This window comes from Brassica napus, chromosome C3 (genome assembly GCF_020379485.1).
Source record: "Brassica napus cultivar Da-Ae chromosome C3, Da-Ae, whole genome shotgun sequence".
Lineage (NCBI taxonomy): Eukaryota > Viridiplantae > Streptophyta > Magnoliopsida > Brassicales > Brassicaceae > Brassica > Brassica napus.
Window position 1 is genome coordinate 28741690 of NC_063446.1, and position 27454 is coordinate 28769143.

At 37.0% G+C, this 27454-nt stretch overlaps 5 protein-coding genes and 1 non-coding gene across 7 annotated transcripts; 2 read left to right on the forward strand and 4 right to left on the reverse strand.

Moving 5' to 3' along the window:
* The first annotated feature begins 2527 nt into the window (after positions 1-2527).
* On the forward strand, positions 2528-2634 carry LOC125584676. Its single transcript, XR_007321586.1, has one exon. It is a non-coding gene; the product is annotated as a small nucleolar RNA R71 (small nucleolar RNA).
* A 1358-nt stretch (positions 2635-3992) lies between these two features.
* LOC106387381 lies at positions 3993-9020 on the reverse strand. Its single transcript, XM_022699568.2, has 5 exons — positions 8022-9020; positions 7762-7912; positions 7569-7673; positions 7453-7499; positions 3993-7359 (listed from the first exon to the last, which is right to left on the reverse strand). Exon 5 carries the CDS (start codon positions 6630-6632, stop codon positions 5265-5267), a length of 1368 nt encoding a protein of 455 aa, XP_022555289.2. The 5' UTR covers positions 6633-7359; positions 7453-7499; positions 7569-7673; positions 7762-7912; positions 8022-9020; the 3' UTR covers positions 3993-5264.
* LOC125575477 (50S ribosomal protein L3-2, mitochondrial-like) lies at positions 7186-8138 on the reverse strand. The gene is made up of 4 exons (XM_048749522.1): positions 8022-8138; positions 7762-7950; positions 7569-7673; positions 7186-7359 (listed from the first exon to the last, which is right to left on the reverse strand). The coding sequence occupies exons 1-4, from the start codon at positions 8136-8138 to the stop codon at positions 7186-7188; spliced, it is 585 nt and encodes a 194-aa protein (XP_048605479.1).
* A 659-nt stretch (positions 9021-9679) lies between the features above and the next one.
* LOC106384338 (peroxidase 1) lies at positions 9680-13695 on the reverse strand. Its single transcript, XM_013824319.2, has 4 exons — positions 11169-13695; positions 10893-11078; positions 10643-10802; positions 9680-10560 (listed from the first exon to the last, which is right to left on the reverse strand). The coding sequence occupies exons 1-4, from the start codon at positions 11373-11375 to the stop codon at positions 10139-10141; spliced, it is 975 nt and encodes a 324-aa protein (XP_013679773.1). The 5' UTR covers positions 11376-13695; the 3' UTR covers positions 9680-10138.
* A 4403-nt stretch (positions 13696-18098) lies between these two features.
* LOC106389210 (probable GTP diphosphokinase CRSH, chloroplastic) lies at positions 18099-20834 on the forward strand. The gene is made up of 3 exons (XM_048753141.1): positions 18099-18627; positions 19254-20465; positions 20561-20834. Exons 1-3 carry the CDS (start codon positions 18244-18246, stop codon positions 20705-20707), a joined length of 1743 nt encoding a protein of 580 aa, XP_048609098.1. The 5' UTR covers positions 18099-18243; the 3' UTR covers positions 20708-20834.
* Positions 20835-21272: 438 nt separating this feature from the next.
* On the reverse strand, positions 21273-25012 carry LOC106389209 (CBL-interacting serine/threonine-protein kinase 1-like). Of its 2 annotated transcripts, none has more exons than XM_013829417.3 (12): positions 24827-25002; positions 24629-24691; positions 23425-23526; positions 23223-23330; positions 23060-23140; positions 22554-22733; positions 22252-22473; positions 22072-22176; positions 21863-21979; positions 21709-21771; positions 21534-21608; positions 21273-21447 (listed from the first exon to the last, which is right to left on the reverse strand). In XM_013829417.3, exons 3-12 carry the CDS (start codon positions 23503-23505, stop codon positions 21385-21387), a joined length of 1095 nt encoding a protein of 364 aa, XP_013684871.1. In that variant the 5' UTR covers positions 23506-23526; positions 24629-24691; positions 24827-25002; the 3' UTR covers positions 21273-21384.
* Positions 25013-27454: the final 2442 nt, after the last annotated feature.

The window sequence follows — 27454 nt, forward strand, 5'->3', positions numbered from 1 at the left end:
TAATCATGCGTAAGATTTTCATCTAGATGCCTTCTCAGAAATATCACGGCCTTAGCCTTTTCATGAGAGGTTGATATATTGCCGTCTTTTATTGTTCCGAGTATTTCCTCGGAATCTAGATGAAGCTCCATGTTTGTAACCCATGCCGTGTAGTTTGTCCCAGTTACTTCCAATGCCGGAAACTGAAGTTTCTCGATTTTTGCCATTTGTATTTCTAAAGCACATAAATAAAAATTATTAGAATATTATTAATATTAAAAGAAACCGTTTACATTGATCATGCAAGCAATTACAAGGAGAAGCGATGTAAAGAAAATTAAACCGATATTCATCTTAAATTCACTTGGAGTAAATTCTCCAACGAATAAACCATAAATAGAAACACAAATAAAAATGGCACATAAAAACAAAAGTGCGCGAATCATCTTTCTTGAAATGAAAAATCGGAGGAGAGCGATTTGAAATTTTTGAGAGAAGATGAAATGTTTTGGATGATGAAATGAAGTGAAAATGAGTTGTATTTATAGATGAAAATTACTGTTCATGACCGTTGGAGAAAGGGGAAATTTTTTAAAAATTTTCTTTGTGACCGTTGGGGTTAAATCGAGTGCACCAAAAATTAGTCTGAAAATATCGTATTAAACGGTCAATCAAATCTATAAAATTTCATAAAAGTGAAAAATTATGACAATGAAATATTTATGTTATATGACAACAAATCATGCGACGGCTCAGCCGATCAATGCAGAATAATAAATAAATTATACGGCGGCTCGGCCGACCAATTAATAATAAACAGAATATAAGGCGGCTCGGCCGACCAATAAATAATAAACAGGATATAAGGCGGTTCGGCCGACCAATAAATAATAAACAGGATATAAGGCGGCTCGGCCGACCAATAAATAAATTAAATTACTAGTAAATAATATAGGCGGTATTCCGGCCATTATAACATGATAGAAATAATAGTAGAGGCGGTATACCGACCATTATAACATGGTATAAATGATACAAATAAATTTTACCGAATCGCAGAGTGATCGTGCTGATAACGTGTTATAAAAAGAACTGGAATTTATTTGTATCGCAGGAATTTAAATAAGGGCAATATTTTATACCCGTAGAAATCTTAACACTGATAGAAAGATTATTATTAGAGAGAAGAGAAGAGTGAAATGGTGTGTTTCTAAACGATCGAACTCGATCGTATATATAGAAAAAAAATCTACTGTGCAAATTGTGCAACGAGACCCACATCTTTAATTATTTCAACATTTTCGGTGGCCGCTGCTTTTGACTTTCATAACAATTCTTTTATTGTTGTTTATTAATTTATTTTAAGTTATCAGTTTATTTTGGTATTGTTTTCATTATTATGTATTTAAACTACAAATTCATCAATAATATAGTGATCAATGTTGAAACTTTTGAGATGACAAATTAATAATTAATTAAGCCAAAAGTTTGATGATAAATTAGCGACGAAATATAAAAATTAATATGAATTAGTGACAATTATTTAGTAATAAAATGTTACAAAGTTTAAGGGCACGAATAGTTACAATGAAGATGGATTAGTAATTATTTTTTGTATTTTTTTGCGACGGTTTGAAACTTTATTTTAGTGGTAACTAGAGACGAAATTAAGACATGTAGACTGGTCACGTAATATGACAATTTTGTGATGTTAACTGTAGTTGGTAATTGTAACGTTTTTCTTACTTTTGTAAATAGTAGCTATCTGTGGCGAAATAGTTACAATATATATCGTCATAAACAGAGTGACGTTTTTTGTTACCAACAAAATTTGTGACGATCATATTGTCACTGTTTTAAGAACGTCACAAACCGGTCACAATATTTTTATTGTTACGAATTATTCTTTATTGTGATAAAAAAGATCGTAACAATATGACTATTTTTTTGTAGTGTATAACCAACATGCTTCTCACTTCTAGTCTGAGATTCCAAGATTTGTTTCAGTAAGGGATTAGTGCTGCTCTCTTGAGGAGCAGAGGAACCAGACGAGGGGTTTTGCTAAGGCTGATAGCTGTCTTGCTGGTTGTTTCTAGGCGGATAACCACTCTGTCGGTTGTTGGGATATGATTTATGTTGGTAGTTGTTGTACTGAAAGTTGGGCTCTTTTTTGTACCAGCTACCATTGTTGTTGATGAAACACAGCTCTTCCTGACCTTCCAAACCCTCAACCTCATGGACAACAGGTGGTGTCTCTTGGCTTGGGTTACCAACAAAGTGCAGCTGCTCTTGGGTGGCTTTATCAGCAGTGAGGATGTCTATCTTATCCTGTAGAGCTTTCAACTCCTTCCTCGTCTGCTTATCATCTGTTCGACTGCTTCTGCCGTGGTCTCCACTGTAGACTGCATCACTCTTTACCATGTTATCAACCAGCTCCTCTGCATCTTCCTCAGTTCTCCCAAAGAAGAACCCATTAGCTGTATCCAGTCTGGCCCTGTACTTAGGAAGAGCACCACGGTAGAATGTGCTCAGCAAACTCTCCTTAGAGAAACCATGGTGTGGGCATTGAGCTTGGTAGCCTTTAAATCTCTCACAGGCTTCACTGAAGCCTTCCAAGTTCTTCTGTTGAAAGCTGGAAATCTCATTTCTCAGCTTAGCAGTTCTTGAAGTAGAGAAGAACTTCTCCAAGAATGCTTTCTTGCAGTCATCCCAAGTGGTGATAGAGTCGCTGGGTAGAGACTTCTCCCACTGATGTGCCTTATCCTCCAAAGAGAAAGGGAATAACTTGAGCTTTAAGGCATCTTCGGACACACCATTGGTTTTTGACAACCCACAGTAGCTGTCGAACTTGTCCAAGTGATCAAATGGTTCCTCTAGAGCCAAGCCATGATACTTGTTGTTCTCGATCACGTTGAGGAGTCCTGATTTGATCTCAAAGTTGTTGGAGGCCACAGCGGGTGCTCGGATTCCCAATCTATGACCATGAATGTTGGGGCGGTCATAAGTGCCAATGGGTCGAGCTGCTCGCTGTGGTGGAACGTTGTTAGCTCCATTGGCGTTCGCATCATTTTGAGGTATGTCTCCCATATCAGTATTCAATCTTTGCAAGTGAGCATGTTGCTCTTCTTCTCTTCTCTTTCTAGCACTCTCTCTCTCTAAAGCTCTGATGTCTGCTGCTCTTGGAAGTAGGTTTGATGGACCCCTGCTCCGCAAGTTCATACACCTGTAGATGAAAAGGGAGGTGAAGAAGGAGAATCAGTAACAAAATAAAATAAAAATGACTTAGTCTCAAGTAAGTGACTAAATCTCAATGTTCAAATCTACTCAGAATTTGGCAACGACGCCAATTTGATGTTAGGAGTTTTCAAGGCTCCTAAGACAAATGTTGTAGTATAAAAGATTGTCGAACCAGTTCTGAGGGATATCAAAGCACCGAGAATGCAAGTTCTCACTTAATATAAGTGCAACCAATGATTTAGATGGGTTTTAAACTACTACTAATACTAGAAAGCAATTACAGAATGATACTTTCTTGACTAAGGGAAAAGAGAACTCATGGGCATAGGGATTAGACCTTGGGTGATCAAGTATCGAACTAAGGATGGCAAATGATCAATCAAACTATCGATCTTAAGCCTAGACACAATTCTAACAAGTCTATTAGCTAACATATCTCAAACATCAAATGTCTTTGGTTGAATAATGTGAAAGCAATCATTACTAACAAGTCTATTAGCTATCTTAGCACCTTTAACAAGAAATGTCTTTGGCAAAGTATACTAAAACCCTAGGAGAGTTGTCTCAGACATTTCATCAAACACCTTTTGGGTGGGAAATGCCTATTGATCAACTTTTGAGTGGCCAACTCAGAAGATGCATTATGAATACTCTGCTAGCAAGGAACAAGAATGATCTACACTAAAACATCCTAGAACTAACTTAATCACCCTTAATCTCCCTAACCCATGAATTCAAAAGGTGATTACTCACTAATCTCCATGATTCCTCTTAAACTCATATTGGATTTCAGATTAATCATGTAGAGAAATAGATAAGAAATCAACAAGAACACAAGATGAAAGCAATGAAATCTGAATCAAAAGAAGTTTTACTAGTTGTTCTCCAGAAAGGAGATTCCTGCCTCGGTGGCTACAAAAGGTCCTTAAAACATAGGTTTAGAAAGTGTAAAACTTGCATAATAAAATGACCAAAAAGCCCTTGATAAATCATAAATTCGACCAAATAGACGACGCGGAGTGACCTCGGCACGTCGCTGCAAGAGGTCGCTCCCGGGTCGTTTCTTCGCGAGCGACCTGGCTGTATCGCTCCGAAGACGTCGCTCCCGGGTCGTCTCCTCGCGAGCGACCTGGCTGTGTCGCTCTGAAGACGTCGCTCCCGGCTTGCTCAGAAACCATAGACGCGAGCGACCTTAGGGTGTCGCTCTAGGAGGTCGCTTCCGGCTTGTTCGTCGCTCTCAAATCGACACAACCCGAGCGACTTCTGGGTGTCACTGTGGTGAGGTCGCTCTAGGAGCTGGAGCGACTTCGCCTTGTCGCTCTAGGAGGTCGCTCCAAAGCGTAAATGGCGAGCGAGTTCATGGCGTCGCTCCGGTAGGTCGCTCCCATGCATTGCTCGTCCAATGATCACCTTAATCACCTCTTTTGAGCTCCAAACGCATCCAAATATCTCCAAGAACTCCATGTGGTACTCCAATACCTAATAGAGACATATGTATGCAAAATGCAACCTAGACATGGCTAAATCCTAATCTATATGATGAAAATGCACATGAATAAATGGATAAAATAATGTAAATATGCAAGATATCAGAGTTTAACTCTGATTCATGGAAATTTTTTCATGACAATGTTATTAATCGGGGAAGAATATCATCTCTTGGAGTGTCTTTAAAGGGAAATACCTACTGGTTAGGTTCAGATGATGAAGACTTAAAAGGAAATAGTTACTGGTTAGATTCAGATGTCTTCAATCCCGAGTCAGAGCACTATCTGGTTAATTTTATTCTCAGATTTGATTTCACAACAGAGAGATTTGAACGTCTGTCTCTTCCTTCTCAGAGTGATGATTCTGAAGCGGGTGAAGTTATATCCCACTGGGTTCTATCAGTTGTCAGAGAAGAGAAACTTGCCTTGTTATCTCAGAACTTTGTTTATTATAGTCCATTAGAGATGAAGATATGGATGACCAATACTAAGGCTGATGAGGTCAAAGATTTGTCGTGGAGCAAATTCTTTTTTTTTTGTCACAGAACTTTCATTAAAAACTCAGAAATAGAGAATGGACCCAAAGATGGCCCAACTCATGAAGTCCATTACAAAGATAAGAAGACTTGAAGAGCTTTTTTTCGCTACAACTGCGGGTAAAGTAGAAAAATGATAAACGTAGATTGATGCAAAACCAGAGGAGATCGATCGGATGTCTTTCACAATTCCGATGATTTCTTTAAACTGGAGTTTGCCGGAAATAGCTCTGACGAGCGTTGAAATAGCGGAGAAAACCTTGAGCTTTTGGAACTCGAGGGTTAGCACCATGGGCGATCGCATCGCCAAGAACCAAAGTCCAACATGACTTGATTTGACATTGAAGAACAAAGAAGATGGTCCAGAAGCTGAATAATAAAGCAAGAAACCATGTAGCCCCGTTAAGAACCAATTCTGTACTTGGGCTATGTGAACCCGGATGAAAGGACGTGAAAGGCTCTCAACAGCCATAAAATGGGCCAGGCCCATTGGAGACAAAGTATTGGTCTTTCTGATTAGGTCACGGCTCTTGAATATGACGAGGAAGTACGGATAACGGCGGCGTGACGGAGAGGAACTAAACTCAGGCAAATACCTTACGGTGGTGAAGAGGTTGTGGGATGCAACAAACATACCCGACAGAATTGTTGTCCTGGCGGTGGAGGATGTACTGCAGTAGGGTTGAAGCGGCGGAGAGTAGACTTCTCGTCCAGAAACAATTTGTATGAGTTTGATACGGTGCTGAAGAGGCTGAGGTTGTGTTGACTTTGGATGAGTCACGGGGGCGGCGGTTTGAATTCGTACTGATTGAACAGACCTGGACCTTGCATCCGCTTGTGAGGAGGGAGTGGTGGCTAGGATGGTAGCAGGGGTTGCAGTGACGACGAGTGAAGCGGAAGGAGCGGTGGTACTGGCGAGGATGGTAGAGGACGCGGTGGCAGAAGAGTAGGTCTGACGGATTGAGACGAACCAAGAAGCAGAGTAACCTATGAATTGAGATCTGGCTTGTAGCCGCTGACTCGATTTCAACCCTTGTCGTGACACTAAATCTCGTCGGTGGCGGGAGAGTGGAGATCCATGAGACCAAGTCACCAACTCGTCAGAGTATGCTGATGTGCGGTACGGTTTCGGTGAGAGGGTGAGGTGCTGTCGGAGAGTGTCTTTATACATAGATGTAAGCGTTGATGTTTTTGACAGAGAGCAATCCACAGCTCTAGAAGCCGACCTAGGAGAGGTGGTTCTCGGAACTGCAGATTTGATGGAGCTCAAAACACGACGGAAGACGGTCAACGTCTCGTCAAACACTGGTGGGAGGAGAGACGAACCGGTGAGCCTTAGACGGTCCGAAGGAGTCGGACGAGAATCCAAGAGAAACAAAAAAGGAAGAAGCATGGTTGCGGCGGAACGGAGGCGACGCCGGCAAGCTCTCAAGCCGCCGGCATCGATTTTGAAACTCAGATATGGGCACAGATATATCTGTGCCCGAGAGTGTCCGCTTTGTTTCGTGGAGCAAATTCTTAGTAGTGGATTTGAGTAATATATATCTTATGATGAGGGTGGTGAGTTTTTTGGTGGACGAGGAGAATGAAAAGGTCATGTGTTTGTCATCAAGAGGATGACGATCAAGAGAGTACCAGAATATACGTTGCTGGACAAGATATATATAAACCAGTCTATAGTGATTTTAAGGAAACTCACTATGACAGGAGAAGGAAACCCCTTAGTCCACTTCTCCTCAGTTATGTTCCGAGTTTGGTCCAAATTCCGGCAAAGCAAAGAATATATGATCCATTTTAACAAATGCTGAGACTAAATTCCTCTCTGTTCATCCTTTTGAATTTCATGCATCCAAACAACTAAATAAATAAATATATAAAAAGGCTTTAGCTCTGTGACTCTACAAATAAAGCCAAAATCAAGATCAAGATCATGACCTTTTTCATCATCATTCTGCCAACATAAAAGGGTCAACTTCTCCGAGATCTGCGACCAATGGTTCTAATTCTGGCTGGTCCTCGTCTTCTGGTACTAAGTACGTTGGAAAGGGAAGCTTCGAGATGTCTGGTTTCTTGTAATACGCGTCTTTTATGAATACAAAGTTTCCTTCTGCACCAGGAACCTGCAAACAAACACCAATTCACAATCTTGACCTACTAAGAAGTAGACCCAGTGACACTCACATAGACACCCACTCGCAGATTGAGATACTTACTTCTCCTCTGCACCCATTCTCCCAGGCATCTTTTGTCCCTTGAACACCTGCCTCAGCGTGTTCAACAAGTCAGTTCTTGTGAATATGCTTCATTAGGAAGCAGTTTCGACACATACCTTTCCCGGAGCATCTCTTTGACCTGTGGAACCAATTGTTCGTTGCGCCTTTGAACAACCATGTGATGCATCCCCTCCAGCCGCATCAAATCTCTTCATGACTCGCTGCAAAATCACATAACAAAAAAAAAAGACATCAATAACACATCCATTGCTCAGACATTGTGACACATTGTTACTTAAAAGGATTCACCTGAAAACCTTTCCGACGAGTGATCCCCGTGACATCGGCATACTGTCCCGGAACAAAATGTTGGACACCGAGTGAAGTCCCAACGGGAAGCATAGCGTCTTCCGTCACAGGAAACTCTCTCAACTTCCTTTTCAACGCCACACCTTGAGCTCTGAAATGACCCAACACAGGCATTGTCAAATGTTTAGCCTTCTTGTGCCCACATCAGATCTAAACCAGCCACACTTATCTTCATAACTAAACTAGAGAATGAAAACTACCTGTAACGCAAAGATTCCTTCTTTCTCAACAGTTTTGACCTGAGAGACGATGTTGTAATCGACCCAGAGGATAGAAATAGGAACCCTAGCTCCCCATTTGTCCCAGAGTGCAGTCATCCCCCCACTTGGACGGCGATTATCCCTGTCCTTTTAGAGCTCCGGGACATTTCACCGGGTTTCGCCTAGATGATCCGACTCGGAGCCCCGGTTATATCGGATTCCCTAACGTCGAGCAACCCAGCATCGGAGCTGAATCGTTTGAGGAGAAAGAAGCTACAATGAAAAAGAGATTGGGAGGATGAAGGGGTTATAGACCGGGTTGATAGAGACTGACTGATCCGAGAAATGAAGCCTCTTGGTATGACCTTCATGGCTTCGACCGAAGTAAAGTAACCTTCAATGTCGGAATAAGGAGCAGAGATGCAGAAACCGGAACTCGTAGGGTTTTAGTTGCTACGTAATAACAAACCCTCTAACCGGAAAAGAGGCTCCAGAATGCTACTTGTAACAACCTCGCTAACCGAAAGAGAGCGTCCAAAACGCTACTAGTGACAAACCCCCTAAGCGAAAGAGTAATGTTGATTTATTTACTCACTTGAGCTATATTGTTGAATCAAAATATAGCCAAACCAAACCATGCATCTTAGAACATCATTATCCCACCAACCGTGAAAGGTTGCTTAATATATATATTTTTTTTGTCAGAATAAAAAAAAAAAAAATTTAAAACGCACCGATCGTAGGCCGCCACGTGTTGGTGGAGCCCGCGAACAGTACAAGCAACGAAAAAAGCTCGGTGCTTATTTTGCATGCGGAAACGACGATGCTTGTGTTTTTGGTGGGCTCCAGGCCATAAGCAATATTTTTTTGCTCGCGATAAAAATGCTCTTAAACAGGTGTCAAACAGAGTTTTTTTTTTCTTTTTTCTTTGAAAAAATGGCATTCAATTAAAAATAAAAATATAATGGTTTTGTAACCATAAAGTTTTAGAAAGTATGATAAGATAAGCCTCATATCTAGCCAACCAATAGCTTAGAAAAAGAGAAACTTATAATACATAAGCTTAACGAAACAAGACAAGGAGCAAACACAAGGGAGTTTGGTATCCGCGCCTCGACGACCTCGTTTACCTTTCTCTCATATTGTTCCAATCCATATCTTGATATTTTTGAAGTGGTTTTATTGGCCTTCCACCTCTTGACATGCTGAAATTTGCCGTAGCATCACTCAAAAACCCATCTCGATTATCCTGCTCAGTTTGCTGATCAGTTTGGCTATGAGAGAGGCTGTCATGTATAGGTGAATGCATAAAGGCCAATGAATTTTTCCTTGAAACCAAATTGGTCTCAGAAACAATAATAGGTGATGGAATTTCTTCCGTAATAGGATTTTGAGTTGGAGCAGGTAAGGTCCCTGCTAATGGTGATGAAGTAGACTGAAAGTTGGAGCTGGCTACTGTTACCTTAGAGTAAGTGGGGAAGTTTGCTGGCGTTGTAGGATCATTCGGTTCAACACCCTCTTGTGTTTGCATCTCTTCAAACTCTGTTTCAGTAGTGCCTTTTACACTAGAATGACCTTGTGCTTTTTCAGCTGAAACCAAATTAGCTTCTGAATTTTCTTCTTGTACCACCATATGACCTGATGCAATATTGATCTGAGTTTGTCACACAGAGTTGGCTTTAACCTTTTATTTGCATCGGAAACGAAGGACATAACTCAAGTGACATTCTACACAGCCTTCACAGGAATTCTTAGCATGGATTGTACCCATATGAGTTTATTTTTATGCCTCATTTCTTTGAAGGAATGTTAGAATTTGGGAACTCATAAGGAAGATCCTTATTTACTAGATGCATGTATCGCTAAACTCATAAGGATAAAACGTTGACGTCTATTAGATGTATCGCTAAAATATAAGAAAACGAACATGTGAACAAACAACAACGAGGAGAATTGTTAAAGAAACGAAATATTACATTTCAAAACGTCATACAAAGGAAAATGAAATAGTCTTTGTCTGAAAACAGACTTGAAGGAAGGAAAGAAAGAAAACATTCAAACTGAAGGACAAATGTGAAACTGCTGAATCAATCATCCAAAGAGAGAGAGAGCTTATATTATACTGATGAATCTTTGTTTACGGAGGAGCACCTCTTCCTGATCTCACCCTTGTTCCCGGTGAGGATTTCAACGAAGCCAAGGTTAACCATTGACTCAGAGAAATCTTCGTTGAAAGAAGATCCAGCAGTAGCAACTTGTGTGTCAATGTAACTTTTGGTCTCAGGGTCATCAAGAAGTGCTGAGTCAGATGAGAACAAACCCTTCCTCTGAGCCACAATATTGAAGTAATTAGAGTCAAACGTCTTGACATTGCCTGGGTCCATCTCAACCGAGGACGTGAAATCAGTTGGCTTGCACCTTCTCTTCAATTCCCTAACGTAGCTAGGTTTCATCGAAGTGTCAAAATCGCCTTTCCCAGTGAAGTTGTAGATACGGCGGTTGATGAGACCACAATTAGAGATTCCAATGGTGTGACCCGCTGCGCAGGAAACCGTTCTAATTCAGCTTATATGGTAACATCTAATTATTGTCAACTTTCAGAAAGAAAAAATTGTACATACCTGAGAGAACGACAAGGTCTTTACTGGTAAGACCCTTGTCCGAGAAATTCTGTTTCAGTGCAGCTATTCCGGTGAATGGGGATGGTAAATTAACCTCAGATTTTCTTGAGAAACGTCCATCCCTCCGGCCCAGTGGTACCGCCCACCCGGGTCCGTTGATCTATAAAAAACCATTACAAAGTTATATATTAATCTGATTTCAAAGGTTCTCTTAGAACGAAAAGAAGTCAGTGCAGTGCTAAAATGATACCGCTAAGACAGCGTCTCTGGCGACCAAGGCAAGTACATCAGCGCATGAAACCACACCAGGACACTTCTTCTCTAACGCTGTCTTGGCAGCATCGACCACTTGGTAGCCTCTAAGAGACAAACTAGGGAGAGCGTCTCTTTCTGCATCCTTGTTTGGAGATTTCAGAAGAACGGAACCATCACATCCCTATATGGATCATAACAAGTGTTAATATTGTTCTTCATATATCTATTGCTATAGTTTAAGAAAAGAAATAGAGAAGTGAAGTAAGTTTACTCTGACGAAACAATCATGAAAATGCAACCTTAGAAGCGCGGCGGCAAGACTAGGTTGGTGAGAAACATACTGATCAGTGATACGACGGACAATGGCTTCTGCATCCGGACACCTGTTTTTGTAGAAGTTAAGGTCAAGATTCTGAGAAACTGAAACTCCAAGAACGCTCATAAGAACCACAAGGACAAGAAGGTTCTTGTTCGTCATCACTCTCTCTCTCTCCCCTTTCTTAGGTCGTTTGCTTTTGTTGAGTATTACCAAAGAAAAGTAAGAACAAGCTTGGAGATGATATTGAAGAGAGTCTTAGGCCTTTTATAGATCATCCAGAGACATGAAAACGTCCATGGAGAAGTGTCAAGTGGGAGTTAGATAAAAGCCCATTTGCAGTATTCCTCTCTTTCTTAATTTTAGTTTTAAAAATAGGAGGAGGAGGTAAACATTGCGAGTACTCCACTATCTTTACTAGGTGAATAGTCTCCGCGCAAGCACGGGGTCGGCTACATTATAGGTGCATTGTATAGTTTTGTTTACGGAATTTTATTGTTTTTTTGTCTATAATGTGATGGATGAGACTTTGGAAATTACATAGGTTGATGAGTTTGATATAAGAATGAATGACGAAGTCATATGTTGATATTTTTATATCTTATATGTTCAAAGTTGAGGGTGATGGAACTTGTTAGTGTTTACTTAGTTAGTTGTTTGTATATAAATCAAATAGGGCATGAAAAAAGATAATAAATTTAGATTTAAAAATTTAACAATTTAAATAACAATAAAATAAAATTTTCCTCTTATTTCACCAATTGTTTTTAGAAAAAAATAGAATTGTAATATATTTTAAAAAAAATTATAACATTTTTAGAATTACATACTTAGAAAATTATTTTATTTATATATTTTTTTTCTGGACTTTGTTATAGATGATTTGGGGGTGACAAAAAAGTCTGAAATATGGCCAAATATAATTTTTTTTAAAAGCATGACTTTAAAATGTTAGGGTTTCAAAATAGATGAGCCCTGAATCTGTGGTTTAGTCTGATACTGAGAAAACTGTTAGGACTTCAACTCATTTTTTTCTCTATGTTGGGAATGTGGGCACTAATTTCCCGATTCATGTAGGTAAAATTGTTTCTTAGTTTGTGAAATTGAAAAACGTAGATTGATTTTAAGCATGATTGATGAGAGGTTTACTTGCATCAGCTTCGTCTGCCGTGGGTGTTGAGTTTCGTCGGCGCCAGATGTTAGACATGTAAGAGAGAATGTCTGAATATGTTAATTTCTTGTTTTGTTTTTTCTTCTCTTGTGTTTTGTAGGTTCCACTCTTTGCTCAGGTTGTACAAAAGATGAAGTCTGGCTAGACCGTCTCACTTCTCTGAAGTATTCCTTTGATCAACCTCCCACTAACATATATCTTCTGATTTGTCTTGAAGTCAAGGAGCTTCCAGAAAAATTAGCTTCCATCTGCAGTTCCGCTTGGAATGGAGAAATTAGTTCTGAAATACCGCATAAAAAACATATTGGCAAATGACTAATGATTGTCAACAACTATTACTATACTAAATAGAAAAGAAATCAAGGTTTTTTGTTCTGCGCAAACTAAAATCTTACAACAGGGTTGTCACAGTCTTTTTTTCAGGAGCAAGATCTTTTTCTTCCCAGAAACCATAGTCAATGCAATCCTTGGGAGATAGCTATCCATGACAGAGGCTAAAATTGCGTAGATGAAAAAATAGATCAGAAACATAGTGGATTTTTTAGGAATAAGGAAAATATGGGATAAGTTGTTGACTAATTACCAGTTTCAGTTGTTGGTATGTCATTACACTTGAATTTGTCTGATTGTAATCTTGCTTTGAGCTGCCAAATATGCTATGTTTACCAGTTTCTAGGTTTGTGTTCGCAATCACTTGGCAATTGTCGAACATTCTAATCTTGACTGGAGATTGATCTCAGGAGCACCTGTGATGACTTCACCAATAATGGTTAGTGAGATGAAACGAATGAGAAATGGATAATCAGTTGTCGTGTACATCCTTGAGCACCTAGCAACCTCAAAATGATCGACTTTCACAATGGAACCTTCTTTCAAAGATGTCATGTAATGATTAGCACGTCTGACGGGAGTAAACCCATAAATCACGGAATCTGCAAATAATATTATTCAACAAAGAATTAGAAAATCAATTAAAATAATTATGTTAAATAAGTGTGATAGATCGAAGATTAACTTACTTTTTCATCAAGAAAGAGAACCGTGATTCCCACAAACTCCTTGTCTTTCTTGAAGTTCAGGGAATCCCAGAAGCGGAGGAAGCCAAAGGCTATGCTTTGACTACTACGACCAAGACGGAGAGACTCGAAGGTTGAGTTACGGACGCCGGGACGCCGGTTTGAGAAACTGGAGAGGCAGAGAGAAACATTTTCTAGAAGATGAAGATTGGATTCATCAAAGATGAGAATCATATATATAGGGTTTACAAAGGGGCTACAAATCAGGAACATTTATGATAAAGCGATTTAAGATGGGGACATGAAGAGTTCACCGGTGAAAAAATAGATTACGAACACACACGGCGCAACTCTGTAACTCAGACTTGTTTGAGACAATGATGAAAAGAACCTGAATTCATGTTAAACGACAACAGTTTACAATATAGGAAAACCATAATTGTTGCAAACTTGAGTTTTTTTCATATAACGTGATGAATCCCATTAAAAAATGAAACCCATAATACACTTGTAGGTCCGATCCTCAGAGGAAGCCGAAGAAACAAGGGCTTCCGACCTTCATAAATATATATTAGGTTCGGCCATCAATGTACAAAGTATCAGTTAGTTTAGTGGTATAAATGTTGGTGTTTATATCTCAATAACCCGGGTTCGAGCCATGAGCTTGATATTTTTTCACACTTTTTAAAAGTGGGGTCATCGAAATGCTGACGTGGCGCGCTGAGGAGTGAACAAAAAATCAACTATTATAATATAGATTTTTTGTGTTTGAGTATAAACTTTTCGGAGCATGTTTATTGTAGGTCTCTTAAGTTGAGTTTCTTATCGTAATATAAGATACGTCTTTTAATATAAGAGACATCTCTTAGTTTTTTTAGTTAAAATCTAAGAGACCATATCTTATATCTTATATTATGCTAACAGACCTAACCTAAGAGACCTGTAATAAACATGTTTTCATAGACAAGAACAACTCAAAATCATGCAACGACTAAGAAAGCTTCAAACCCTCTTTTGCTCTTTGAAAAGCTATTGACATTGGGCAACCTGTAGTTTAGGGCTGCACTTTTATTAGTACTAAGCTCTATAAACTGTTATCGTATGTGGAATTCACGTTCTAGTATTATCTTAGAAAATGATCCAAGTTGCTAATATACTGCACTCTCCTGTGCGGCAACTAGCGGCGAATCAAATGCTAAGATACTTCTACCGTTCTACACATAAAAAATATGCTCAAAGAACAATAATTTATGTATTTATTTATTTATCTTTGATGTTAAAAATAATGAAAAGTCTTGTTAACCTTTGATGAATTCAATTTTCCTAAATCCATACTTACTCATTTCTCATTCACTTCTCTTTCTTCTTGCATTTTTTTCTTCAATAATTTTCTTTATTTTTCTTCTTTTATATATCGTCTCTTCTCATCTTTTTTTTTTAATTCTCTTTTTATTCTTTTGTTTCCTTCTCTTCCCTTATAAATTCACTTTGATTCGCCATTTTCTTCCTTCGAATTGCAGATATTATTATTTTCCTTATTTTAACATTATTAGGGTTCACTTTTTGTATTTCTTCTTCTTAGTTTTTTTTAATCAATTTCTTCATTAATTTTTATTTTTTTTTCGTTCTATATATTCCCATCTACAGATCTGTACAGTTACAATAACATATGGAAAATGAAGTAAAAATACAATCCAAAATATAATTTTACCAAGCTGTAGGATCTTTTTTTTTGAGCAACTACCAAGTTGTATGATCAACGAATATAACTTGGTATAATTGTATAAATTAGTATGACTAGGTTATAGTTTTACCAAGAGAAAACAATTAAATAATTATTGGACTTCGTATAACTGAACTTTTATTTTTATTAATTCTACTTCAAAACTTAAAATTATATAAAAAAAAATCATATCTGAAGTTTAAAATTTTTATTTCGAAATATAAAACCAAAAATTCTCTTAATTTGTTAAGAGTATGCCAGATTAATTTTCCATTAAGAACACTAGTTCCTTTTGATCTTGTTTTTATCTGTTCAAGACCACCCCCTAGATGTTTAGGCTTCGAATGGTGATGAATCGCCCCGAACCGCACCGCTGCTAATATTAACAAAAATTTCTACATATACATATGTACCCTGTTCGAAACTACGCTAGGCGTGAGTCGGGCGCTCGGTTGGCGCCTAGCGAGTTAACGAAAAATCGGAGATTAATCGGGGAGTATTCGGGGCCTAGTTTAATTTATTTTTTATTTAATTTAATATTTTTATTTAAATATATATGGTTAAAATGATAAAAATATGATAATATTGTAATATTTTATATAATTATTAAAATTTATATTACTACTTATTTCTAATAAAATTAATTGTATATTTATTTGATACAATACAAATATTTAAACTCAAGAAACGTGAGACCTATGTTGTTTTATTTAAATCATTCATAATATATTTATAAAAGCTGATGAAATGTTACACATCATCCAAATCTAAAAGGTCCAGCAATAAATCTTGGACAGTAAATAACGATAAAGAAGAAAAATATAAAAGGTTAATAAGAAAGTCCCACATCGACAACAATGGAAAAGCTGATACCTCATGTACTCTATAAATAGAGGCACTTTGTCCACATTTAGCTTGCAAGGTGGGCTTTTATTTATTTATTAAAAAACGGTAACTTGCCAAAGTAATAAAAAAATTGCCTATTTGGCGCTTAAAAATCGGCGTAGAGACGATTTTTTACTCTAGGCGGCCGATTACATGGTTGGCCGAGTAGGTGCTCCGATTTGGGCTAAATCGCCACAGAACATTCACGCTGAGCGTCTAGCCGGCCGATTATGCGGCTAGACGCCCGCGTTTTTGAACAGGGCATATGTATCTATATGTTTTGTTACTATTACAACCACACCGCAGTTGTTCCGCACGTCACCATTCGCATATTGGATGATCAAATGACGATGACGATATGTTTTCTTAAGGGTTTAGAATTGTTTCTAAAAGGTTCATAATTGTTTCTGGAGGATTCAGAATTGTTTTTAATGATTCAAAAAAATAAAATTTAACCATAATTTTTAATTTATTTCAAAAAGCATCCTTTTTCCACACCAAAAATTAGCTAAATTCCAAAACAAATTCTGCCAATTTGATATGATATTTCAGTGAGGAAAAAAAAACAGGAACATTGACATGGGGTTATTTCCTCTTATTTGCAAGAGAGATTTTACATTTTATTGTTTGTTTCTTTGTTTGTTTTAACAAGATTTTGGAGGATCAAGACTTGTGAAGCCGTTTTAAAATTTTATAAGTGATATGTCGCCCAACTAGTGACGACGAAACAATGCAAAATCCGTTTTGTTTGTCCTTTTTTTTTAAAAAAAAACTGAAAGACGGGTATATTTTTTGTTTTACAATTTTTATAGAAATTTAATTTCATATTTGTGTTTTTATTTATAATTATATTTATATGTTTATTTGTAATTCTATTTAGTAAATAAATGGGTTTTGTAAATTTTGAACCAATGTAAATAAAAATCACGTTACCTTTGAAAGCGCGGCATTAATTTTTGACGATAACCTTTTTTGTTTAAAAAAATTATGAATATTTCTATGCATTGGTTGATTTAATTTATAACAAAGTCTCACCTTTTGATGCGTATATGATTTTACTTATACACGAAAAGTATGTATTTTAGAAATTTTCTATGTATAGAAATATTCCTCATTTTGAAATTATTAATTCTGATATACTTAAATTATCTTTCTTTTTTATGTTTAGAATATATTGATTAAAATACTAAATATATTGATTAGATATTATTTGGAGTAATGTAAATGAAACAAATATATTGAAAAAAAACAAAAATCTTAAGATTAATATTTGATGTATTAGGCATACTAGATATCTTTATATATTAGTTTAGTATAATAAAAGAATTTGTTAGTATATTTGTTTATATATCCAAATTTATTTATTTTTGTTGTATTGAAGATTTCATATTGTAATTTTAGAACTTAAAATATTAATCAAAACCTGTTCTAATGACTTTTGTTATTTAGATCTCATTTTCAAAATTCTCACAAAACGAATAGTTAACTACTTATAATATTGCAGTTCTAATAATAATCTATAAAAATTTAACCCCTCTGTAAAAAATACATAATACGAAATCTCTCAAGTGTCCACAATGTCTGATATAGTTTGTTTTTAATAGTGTTGATATTTGATATAGTACGTGAATTAATGGTAGAAGTCAACCTATTATAATTTTTTGCTCTGATATACTTCATCCGTTTCTTAAAGATACATATTTTATAGAAAAAAATTTATTTCTAAATGATTCATTTTTTACATTTTCAACGCATGTTTTATTAATTAATTGTAAACTTTAAAAATCTTAATTGCATTAATTGATTTTTTATTAACTTTAAATTGTGGAAAAAAATAAACACAAAAAATTATGTAAATTTAATGTATTTTATTAAAATGCGTAAAAAATATAAAATATGGGTTTTTTTAGGAATGCTCCTTTTAACGTAGGGTCATTGGGTTAGTTTACAAAAAAAAAAAGAATATACATTAGTGGATTACCGTTATATTATTTGCTTACAATTAATATGGATGTTCACTTATATAAAGAGAATAATAAGTGACTTTTTTTAATTAAAAAAACTGAATAGTTAGACATAATATTTATTTATCTTATTATTAATAGAATAGATAAAATATGTGGACGACAACACAAAATCCTACGTGGCTTATCCATAACTGCAAATTAAATAAAGGTAATGGTAGATTATAAATTCAAATAATTATTTTCTTCTTTTTTCACAAAATGTACTTGAATGTCTGCGATTCGTCCATCTCCGATTCCAATCCCGAGATGCAGATCCCAGACGCTGTACCTTCGCCTTCACTCGATCCACTTTATTCATCAACGCCGACGTCGACGGTGGAATCCGAGGTCCGAAGCGGAGGACACCGCGGTTGAATCGACAGCTCGGTCTCCGGAGGCAGCGGGAGGGAAAATGGTGGTGGAGCTAGTCGGAGCTTTCAATGAAGTGACGGAGAGGATGAATTCGGTTTGGTTGTCTACGTCTTCGTCTAGGTTGCTCTTTAAGGCTCTGAAGCTCTCGATCCCGATCTTGCAGTCTCTCCCTCTCGCCTCTGATGGTCGCTCTCCCCTATCCAAGGCTCTTTCCCTTTCTATCCTCCTCGCTGATCTCCAGGTTCCCCTCTCCTTGGATTTAGGATTGGGTATTCGGATAATTGGGTCGGGTTTTTGGGTTCAATCTCATTACCCTCACTCGGATCTTATAGTATTTATGTTCGGTCCAGTTTGGTTAATAATATTTCAGGTTTCAAACAAATTTTATTACTACTTAATATCTATTTTGGATCCGAAATTGAGTTCGGTTAATGATATTCCTGAGTAGAATATTTTGCAATTGAATCAAAATAAACATGTAACTAAATATTTGAATTAGTTATTTAAGCTTCACAATTCAAATCTTCTTACATTTATTGGGTTTGGTCTTTTATGGTTGTTTATGATTTTCGGGTATCCATTCGGGTCGGGTCGGGTCTACCCAAAATTCCACTTTAGAAGATTCGTTCGGTTATTTTTATATATTGAATCGGGTGCGGATTTAGGTTTTTGGGTATGGTTTCGAGACGAATCTCGGATTCAGTTACAAATGCTCGGACATAGTTTTATGTTCGGATGCTTAGGTTCTGTTATTGCTTCTGTGGCAAGAATTGGAGGTCAATTTGTTAGGAAACATAGAATGTGTTACTCATCAGAATACATCTCTGTTCACTAATACTTTGAGTTACTATCCTACTATAATGTCAGATGGATGCTGAAGTTATCTCAGCGAGCATATTGAGTGAAGCCGTGGAGGCCAATGCGATATCCATACACGAAGTCAGAGACCAGATCGGTACAGGAACTGCTCATCTGCTTCACGAGATCTTCCGCGTCAAAAACATCCCTTTCAAAGTCGATGTCCTGGACGACGAAACAGCTGCTTCCCTTAGAAAATTCTACCTCACCTACTACGACATCAGAGCTGTGATCATGGACCTCGTTTCGAAGCTCGATGAGATGAGGCATTTAGACCACTTGCCGAGGTATCGCCAGCAGATTCTCTCCCTCCAAGTGTTGAAGATCTACTCTCCTCTGGCTCATGCAGTGGGAGCTAATCACCTCTCGCTTGAGCTTGAGGACATCTCTTTCCGTTACCTTTTCCCGTGCTCGTACCTCTACTTAGACTCTTGGTTAAGAGGCCATGAAAACGGGTCTAAACCGTTGATAGACGTGTACAAAGAGCAGCTTCTTTGCTCTTTGAAAGGTGATTTGGTTTTGTCTGGAATGGTAGATGATGTATACGTGAAAGGGAGGTATAAAAGCCGGTACAGCATGATGAAGAAGCTTCTTAGAGATGGGCGTAAACCGGAGGAAGTGAACGACGTTCTCGGTCTCCGTGTCATACTGATGCCTAACGATGATGAAGTCGGCGAAAAGGCTTGTTACAGGACGAGCGAGATTGTTCGGTCTATATGGAAAGAGATCCCACGTAGAACGAAAGACTACATCGCTAAGCCGAAAGCGAATGGGTATAGGAGTTTGCATATGGCGGTTGATGTTAGCGATAGTGATCAGACGAGGCCTTTGATGGAGATTCAGATACGGACAGTGGATATGGATGGGTCTGCTAACGCTGGAACAGCGTCGCATTCTTTGTACAAAGGCGGTTTAACGGATCCAAAAGAGGCGAAGCGGCTTAAGGCGATTATGATGGCAGCAGCGGATTTAGCAGCTATTCGTCTTAAGGATCTCTCGTGTAATAAACAGCAAAGTCTGAAGACGACAACGAACCAGAGAGACAGAGTGTTTTGTCTTTTGGATAAAAACGGCGACGGGATGATCAGCATAGAGGAATTAATGGAAGTGATGGAGGAGCTTGGAGCTCCGGGTGAGGATGCAGAGGAGATGATGCAGCTTCTTGACTCTAACAGTGATGGATCTCTTAGCTCAGACGAGTTCGATACGTTTCAGAAACAAGTCGGTGTTCAGTTTTTTTGTTCTCATCGCATAATCTTATACTTCTGTTTTTGTCTGTAATAATTAATGATTGATGTGGTTTGTGTGTGTTTCAGGTGGAGTTTATGCGTAAATGGGAAGATAGAGATAACGAGTATAAGAGTATTTTAGATGAGAAGCTTCATGATCTCCCACATCAAGATGCGACCGGTTTGATTCAGTTATACAACAAAGAGCTTGAGGATCGGCTCTCTAGCCATTGAATACCAAACCATTTTGTCGACAATGTGTATGATTTATCAATATATTTAACGTAAATCTTTTATATTTGTTTGTCAGAAGTTTCTTGTGTTATTCCCAATGGTGATTTAAATGTTGCGTTCCAGTAAATGGTCACTTTCATTAGGTGATCTTGAGAAAAAACCGGGAAGGTGGAGCTGGTTAACGATGTTGGATCAGTTGAAGACTTGTTGATATTAACCAGTCTTGGTTTAACAGTCGGTTCAATGAAGATTCTTGTTAAACACGGAACCAAGTCGTTAAGAGTTTATCTTTGCATTACACTCAAATTTCAACTAAACCAAAATAAAACCAGTTTGTAATAAATTGACTAATTGTTCTCAAGGACATAAGACCAACCAAAACGTGAGACGTACTATGATACTAGCATACATGTATATTAACACGTGATTTTGTAATGTGCATCCCAAATGGAAATGAATTTTATATAGTGCATACATATTTACAAACTTATATACATGTATATTAACAGGTGATTTTCCGCTAACTTTTTCTATATACTAAGGCAAACTTTTGGCACCAATTGTATAAACTGAACTCTTTGTATATTTTTATAAATGAAAAAAAAGTTATAAACAATCGATGATGTAACCAACCATAAACAATTCGACTATTTATCTTCAGCCGAAAACACCAACACCTATGTTACTAGTCCTTGTTCCGGCGAGGAAGTGCCGACGTCTTTTAATAGTCTCTCGCACAACTGCACCAACACACAAAACTAAAGTTAAGTTTTGTCTTTGATATCTCTTAATATTTCAAGTTTGCATATTACAAAACTGAACATACCTGTCTATACAAACATGAATCTCCATAAGATTTTCTTAGCTCAACCACGTTCAGTGACGGCTTTATCTCGAAAACCTGTTTTTACATATGATTGTATCTTTTGATTAGTTCACCTTGATCACTAAATTGACTAAAATAGTTTATATATAATTATTTAATATTTTCATCAATATACCTCAGCTGTTACTAATAAACCAACTTGCCCTTTGTGGTTTGTTTCTTCTTGTTTTACTTTTAACTGAAAAATACAGTTTAAAGATTTAAAAACTCAACAATACCAACATTCCAAAGTAGCAAAGAAAGAGGAAGAGCATGTTGTGAAGACTCACCTTGGCATGTTTCTTTTGTACACTGAATCCCATTTCTGTAACTGCGGTTTCAATTTTCTCCAGTAAATATCTTGCTGAGCTATTTGAAGTGAATCTTATTCTCCTCTCTGATACATCCTGAGAATTGGATAGTATAGTTTTACTTTTATTATACATTGTAAAAAGAAGAGGACAAATCTTTGAAACAGAGTTTAAAACCATCTCTTCACCTCTTGTTCAAAGAAACCAGACAGGTCAAGAAAGGAAGACATTCCGATTAACTGAAACGCATTAATGATAGTTGGTGACTCACTGCCCTTCCCTTCTTCAGATCCCTACACCATTCATAAAAGTAAGCACACATTTGTACTTGAATCACATGCAAAAAGAGCGAAGTGACAGATTCTTACGAGTTCTTGGACTGAGAAAGAATCATCATCTGTGTCAACTTCTTCTTCTTCGTCATCATCATCATCTGGAACCGAAGGAGTGTAGTCTTGCTTGAACCATTCACTGGCTTTAATACCTGTGACTGTGATCCTCGTGGCTGGATTTGGATCGAGCATTCTCTTGACCATGGTTCTTGCACCTGGTGATAACCATCTTGGTATCGGTGGGTCTCCTTTGCATATCTGTAACAAAGAAACCAAATATTTTATCAAGACTGTGTGTTTAATTAATGATATCGAAGAGAAGAGGCGGTTTGGTTTACCTTCTGGTAAAGAACTGCAAGGTTTCTATCGTCAAAAGGGAGACATCCGGTTAAAATCACATAGAGGATTACACCACACGACCATATATCAGATGCTGCACCATCATAGCCTCTGTTGGCTAAAACCTCAGGGGCAACGTAGTTAGGACTTCCACAAGTTGTATGTAGCAATCCATCATCCTAAAAATGCCAAATCACAACATTAGTGGGAACATCGATTCAACTCAACATTTCTGTTATTTCTCAAAAATAAACTATACATTTATTTATTTATTTTTAATGTCTAGAGGTTCTGAGGCCGAAAATACGTACATAGACGAGATCCAAACCATTTTAAACTAACTCTAATTAGGAGAACAAACATCTCCCAGCGGAAATTAAACTCATGACCCTTATTTTACCAAGTAATCCAAAAGTTATAGCTATTAGTTCAATTCTTCATTGGTCAACATTTCTCTTTCTGGTTATGTTAATCATGTGTATTTAAGATTGATATTTCCAAGTACCCTAAAATGCTGAGGCAGAGCACTGAGGCCAAAGTCAGTGATCTTGATATGTCCATTTGCATCAAGAAGAACGTTCTCTAGCTGCAATATAGAGAAAGTTGGAGACATGAGTAAAATATTTTCATTATTAATATTTTTTTTGTAAGACGTGAGGAGCACGGACCTTAAGATCCCTGTGGAAAACACCTTTGCTGTGACAGTAGCTGATTCCATCGATGAGCTGCTGAAACATTTTTCTTCCTTCGGTTTCTGATAGCTTTCCTTTAGAAACCTGAGAGAGAGAGATATCATCAGTGTGAGTTTGGCTTCGAGATATACTTAAAGAATTACAGTTTTTGCTTGCAAAGAAGCTAATGGAGTCTTACAATTCTGTCGAATAATTCTCCTCCCATAACACATTCCATGACCATATAAATCTTTGTTTTGCTAGCCAAGACCTGTGTCATGAGTTAATGACCATAAGGAAGCTGTCCATTTAAAAAAAAAAAAGGAATTTGAATTTTGAGACAAGATGTTTGAATATTCAAAAATCTGGTCCTAATTAAAAAAAATGAATAAAATTCTAGAAATATAATCTCAATCATATCCAAAAGATCTTCCCTAATAAACCCTTAGGTGTCAAAAACGTGCTAGAACACATAAAAATAATAGGTTAACCACTGCACGACATAGTCGCGACCTCAAACGTGGACTACGTGTATCCATTCTGTGAAATCCATAATTGGTTGCTTGACTATAAAGTCAAAGATTGATCCGTGTTACAAGGCAAAGAAGATAATTTAGAAGTCAACAATAAACGTCTACCACTTTTATAACCCAAATGTACAGCAACACCCAAATAATAATAATAACAATGCATAAAAATTCGATATCATAAGAAGAATTAAGTAACGTATGCATAATATTATGAAAGTAGGTTCATATGATAAAAAAATTATAAAGGTGCTAAGATTAGGCAATTATTATGATCATTCATCAACGCCATATCCTGTAAGGCTGTAACTTTCACGACATAAATTGGGACCCCACCTTGAATTGAAAAGGTTCATATTGTTTTCAGAGTTACCGGCTAAGAGTAAGCCACCGTTACGATAATAATGGAATGAATAGTTAAGAAAATAATGGCTAACTAGTAACGTGAAAAACAAGCTAAAGGAACATGCTTTTGGTACGAAACTGATTACCTATTTTAAAAAGCGATTAAACCGAATGAGTTGTAAGATATTCCTAAAGTAAACAACAAGTGTCACAGAATTTGATGTCTAATCCTCTTCAGTAAGTTCTAATCTGTTTGAGAAGATAAGATAAGATAAACTAGACTAAAAATAGTGAATAATGAATATGCACAAGATCTAATCCGAATAACAACAACGAAATGGATCAAATTTTTTATTCAGAAATTATTGTTTCACGTTCTGTCATACTCAGGTACTAAATAACAACAGAGCAGAAGAACCTACACCACAAGCAAACAAACAAACGAAGAGAATCTAGATTGCTGTACTAATCACATAATCAAAATAATCATTCCATAATAAAAGTAATAATGAAGAATAGTGGGATACGCACCTCATGTAATCTAACAATGTTGGGATGTTTAACCATTTTCAGCGTCCGTATCTCTCTTTTTATCTGCACGATTAACGAGATCTTTTAAATAACTAATTCCAACAATTTTTTCCGGCGATCTTTCCGCCTGTAAACACGAAGAAGTTACTGGAAAAAAAAACTAATTTTTAATAAAAACGAAAATGTAATAAGAAAAACCTGCAAGGAGAAGTTGAGATGGGAGATACGAGACTTGTCGATGATCTTAACGGCGAACGGTTGACCGGAGACGGTGTCTTTAGCGAATTTGACTTTACCGAAATTACCCTCGCCGAGCGTCCTCCCGAGCTCGTATTTCCCCAGTCGCATTTCTTTCCTCACCTCCTCTTCATGCTTTCTCACCATCCAATCACTATTTAGAAAATCTTTGAAATGACAGAACCGTTTCGATAGATTAAGATACTTATGGATGTGGCTTTAGCTGTGTAGCTATGTCTGAAGGAGATATCTCTATATATATAGGTGTAAGTAAATTGGAAAAAGACAGAAGATTGGGAGGAGGAGGAAGAAGAAGAAGAGAATGAAGAGAGGACGCCACTTCTCATCGTTTCCTCTCTTCCTTTTATATTCCCTTTTTTTATTTTATTTCTGTATTTTCCTTCATTACATAACTAATATTTTAATGCTTTTTGTTTTGTTTATTTTATTGTTAAACAGATTGTTATTGGATAACAGTGACCACATTGGTCTTTTCCTTTTTTTGTCAAAACCATATTTATCAGAATAATAATTTTTGTAAATGATACTCAAGAAAAATCTTACTAATAAAAGAAGTAAAACATTTTCCAAGGATAATAACACCTCTAAATATGTTAAGAACTTTTGAGGGAAAATAATATTTTTTGTCAACTTGAAACACCTTAAGTTGAATTTAACTACATATAAAGTATATACATTAGTTTTTTTAGTTTTTGCTGGAGCCTAAACAATATTGGTTGCTTGATGTCAAAAAGAAAACAAATTTCGGTTGTAGACTTCTTTAGTATTTTTTTATTTGCGAGATAGGGGCGTTTAATTAAATTATAAAAGCATGTTTAACTATATAATTTAGATACAAATTTATATGTGAACATACATACCATGAGCAACAAGGAAATGGTTATTTTAAAATCTCTTGTGCATTTTTGTCAACTCGCAATTAAATCTCGTCGTGTGATTCTTCCGGAATGAGATTAGATTATTGATCAGAGAGGTTACAACGTGGTGATAAATGTTATTATTTACCCAGGACCACGTAGTCCAGTGGTATCCTCCTTGGGAAGGGGAGGTGACCGGTTCGACTCGCGGAGAGAAGGAGACGTGTCCAGAACCCGTAAAAAGGTACAGACAAAGGCTGGCGCCGGGCCTAGGTGGTGGGCCGCAAAGTCAACACTATGAGAAACTTTCTTTTCAAAAAAAAAAAAAAAACTATGAGAAACTTTACCATGGCTAATTAATCTTTCTGCTTAGTTTGTGAATTATAAACATATAAAAGTTAATAATTTCTACAGAATTATTTTAATTTGATAAATGTTAGAGAGAAAAAACTACCCGTTAACGGAACCCCTCAATTCTTTTAGAAATGAATGGCTCTTAGTTTGTATTTCTCAAATCGTCATTTTTCTTTGGTGATGAAAAAGTCATATATGTTAATGTGTCACATGTTCCTCGAGGTATATTTCCCTATGATTTCTATATAAAAAGAAGTTGCCGTTATTAAATAATGTAGCTGAGATCAACAATGCATCTAGAAGGAGGAAACTAAACAAATACTAAAAGTTAATAGTCTCAGAACGTGTCGAAATGGCCGGTGATAACACTGCTGCCGGCTGCGGCCAGTGCTGCTCATTGTCCGGTTATATTTTATTTTCCTAATATACTGATTAATGAATATGTATGAATCCGTGGTTAATACTTGACTTTCCAACTTATACCATGGTTTTCTATTGTTCCATTTTTGTGTGTGTTTGCAAGTTAATGTTATTGAACAGTACAAAACCTAATCTAAACTAATTAAATAGATGTTGACCAATATTTTCTGGAAACATAGATTTAAACTGTGGGCCTTAATGTACAAACCGATCCAAGACTATTGTGCCCATGATATGAGCTAAGCCCATATGGACTAAGTCCAAATAGAGACGGCGTCGTTATGTCAGTTACAAGCTATATCTTCAGCTCGTTTAGCTCTGTGAGAGTTGTTCCGTTGAAGTCGAAGCAGAGTAGAAAAGATCGTCTTCTCCGGTGAAGTCTCTCTCGACGGTTGAAGATACAGAGGTTGTTCTTCAAAGACGCATCATCGAGCGTTCTTCATTGCGAGATCTAGTCGCATCCTGAAACAACAAGATTCAAGGTTATAGTTTGATAGAATCTTGTATAAGCTTGTAACTCTCACTTGATCATCGAACAGAAGATAAGTTCGGTGATCTCAAGCTCAGTGGATTAGGGAGCAAGAGCCTCCTCCCAGATGTAGCGCAAGCAAACTGGGCAAACAAACTTCTCTGTGCAATTTACTTTCATCGCTAAGTCAAACGATCGATAACTCATCCGTAATCAATTGAGAAGTATGCGAGTTCAATCCGTAACAAGTGGTATCAGAGCGCAAGGTTAAAGCTATTACTCGTGATACTTATCAAGATTCAAGGTTCTCTCAACAAGTCAAGACTCCGGATCTACGAGGAAGAAAGATCAGCATAAGGTTCGAAACTTATCTGATTCTTTGAAGTGTAGAAGTTGTAGCTTGACTCTTGAAGTGGTTGTTGGTGTAAGTGTTTGTTCCGGATCTGATCAATCTGCAACATGAGTATG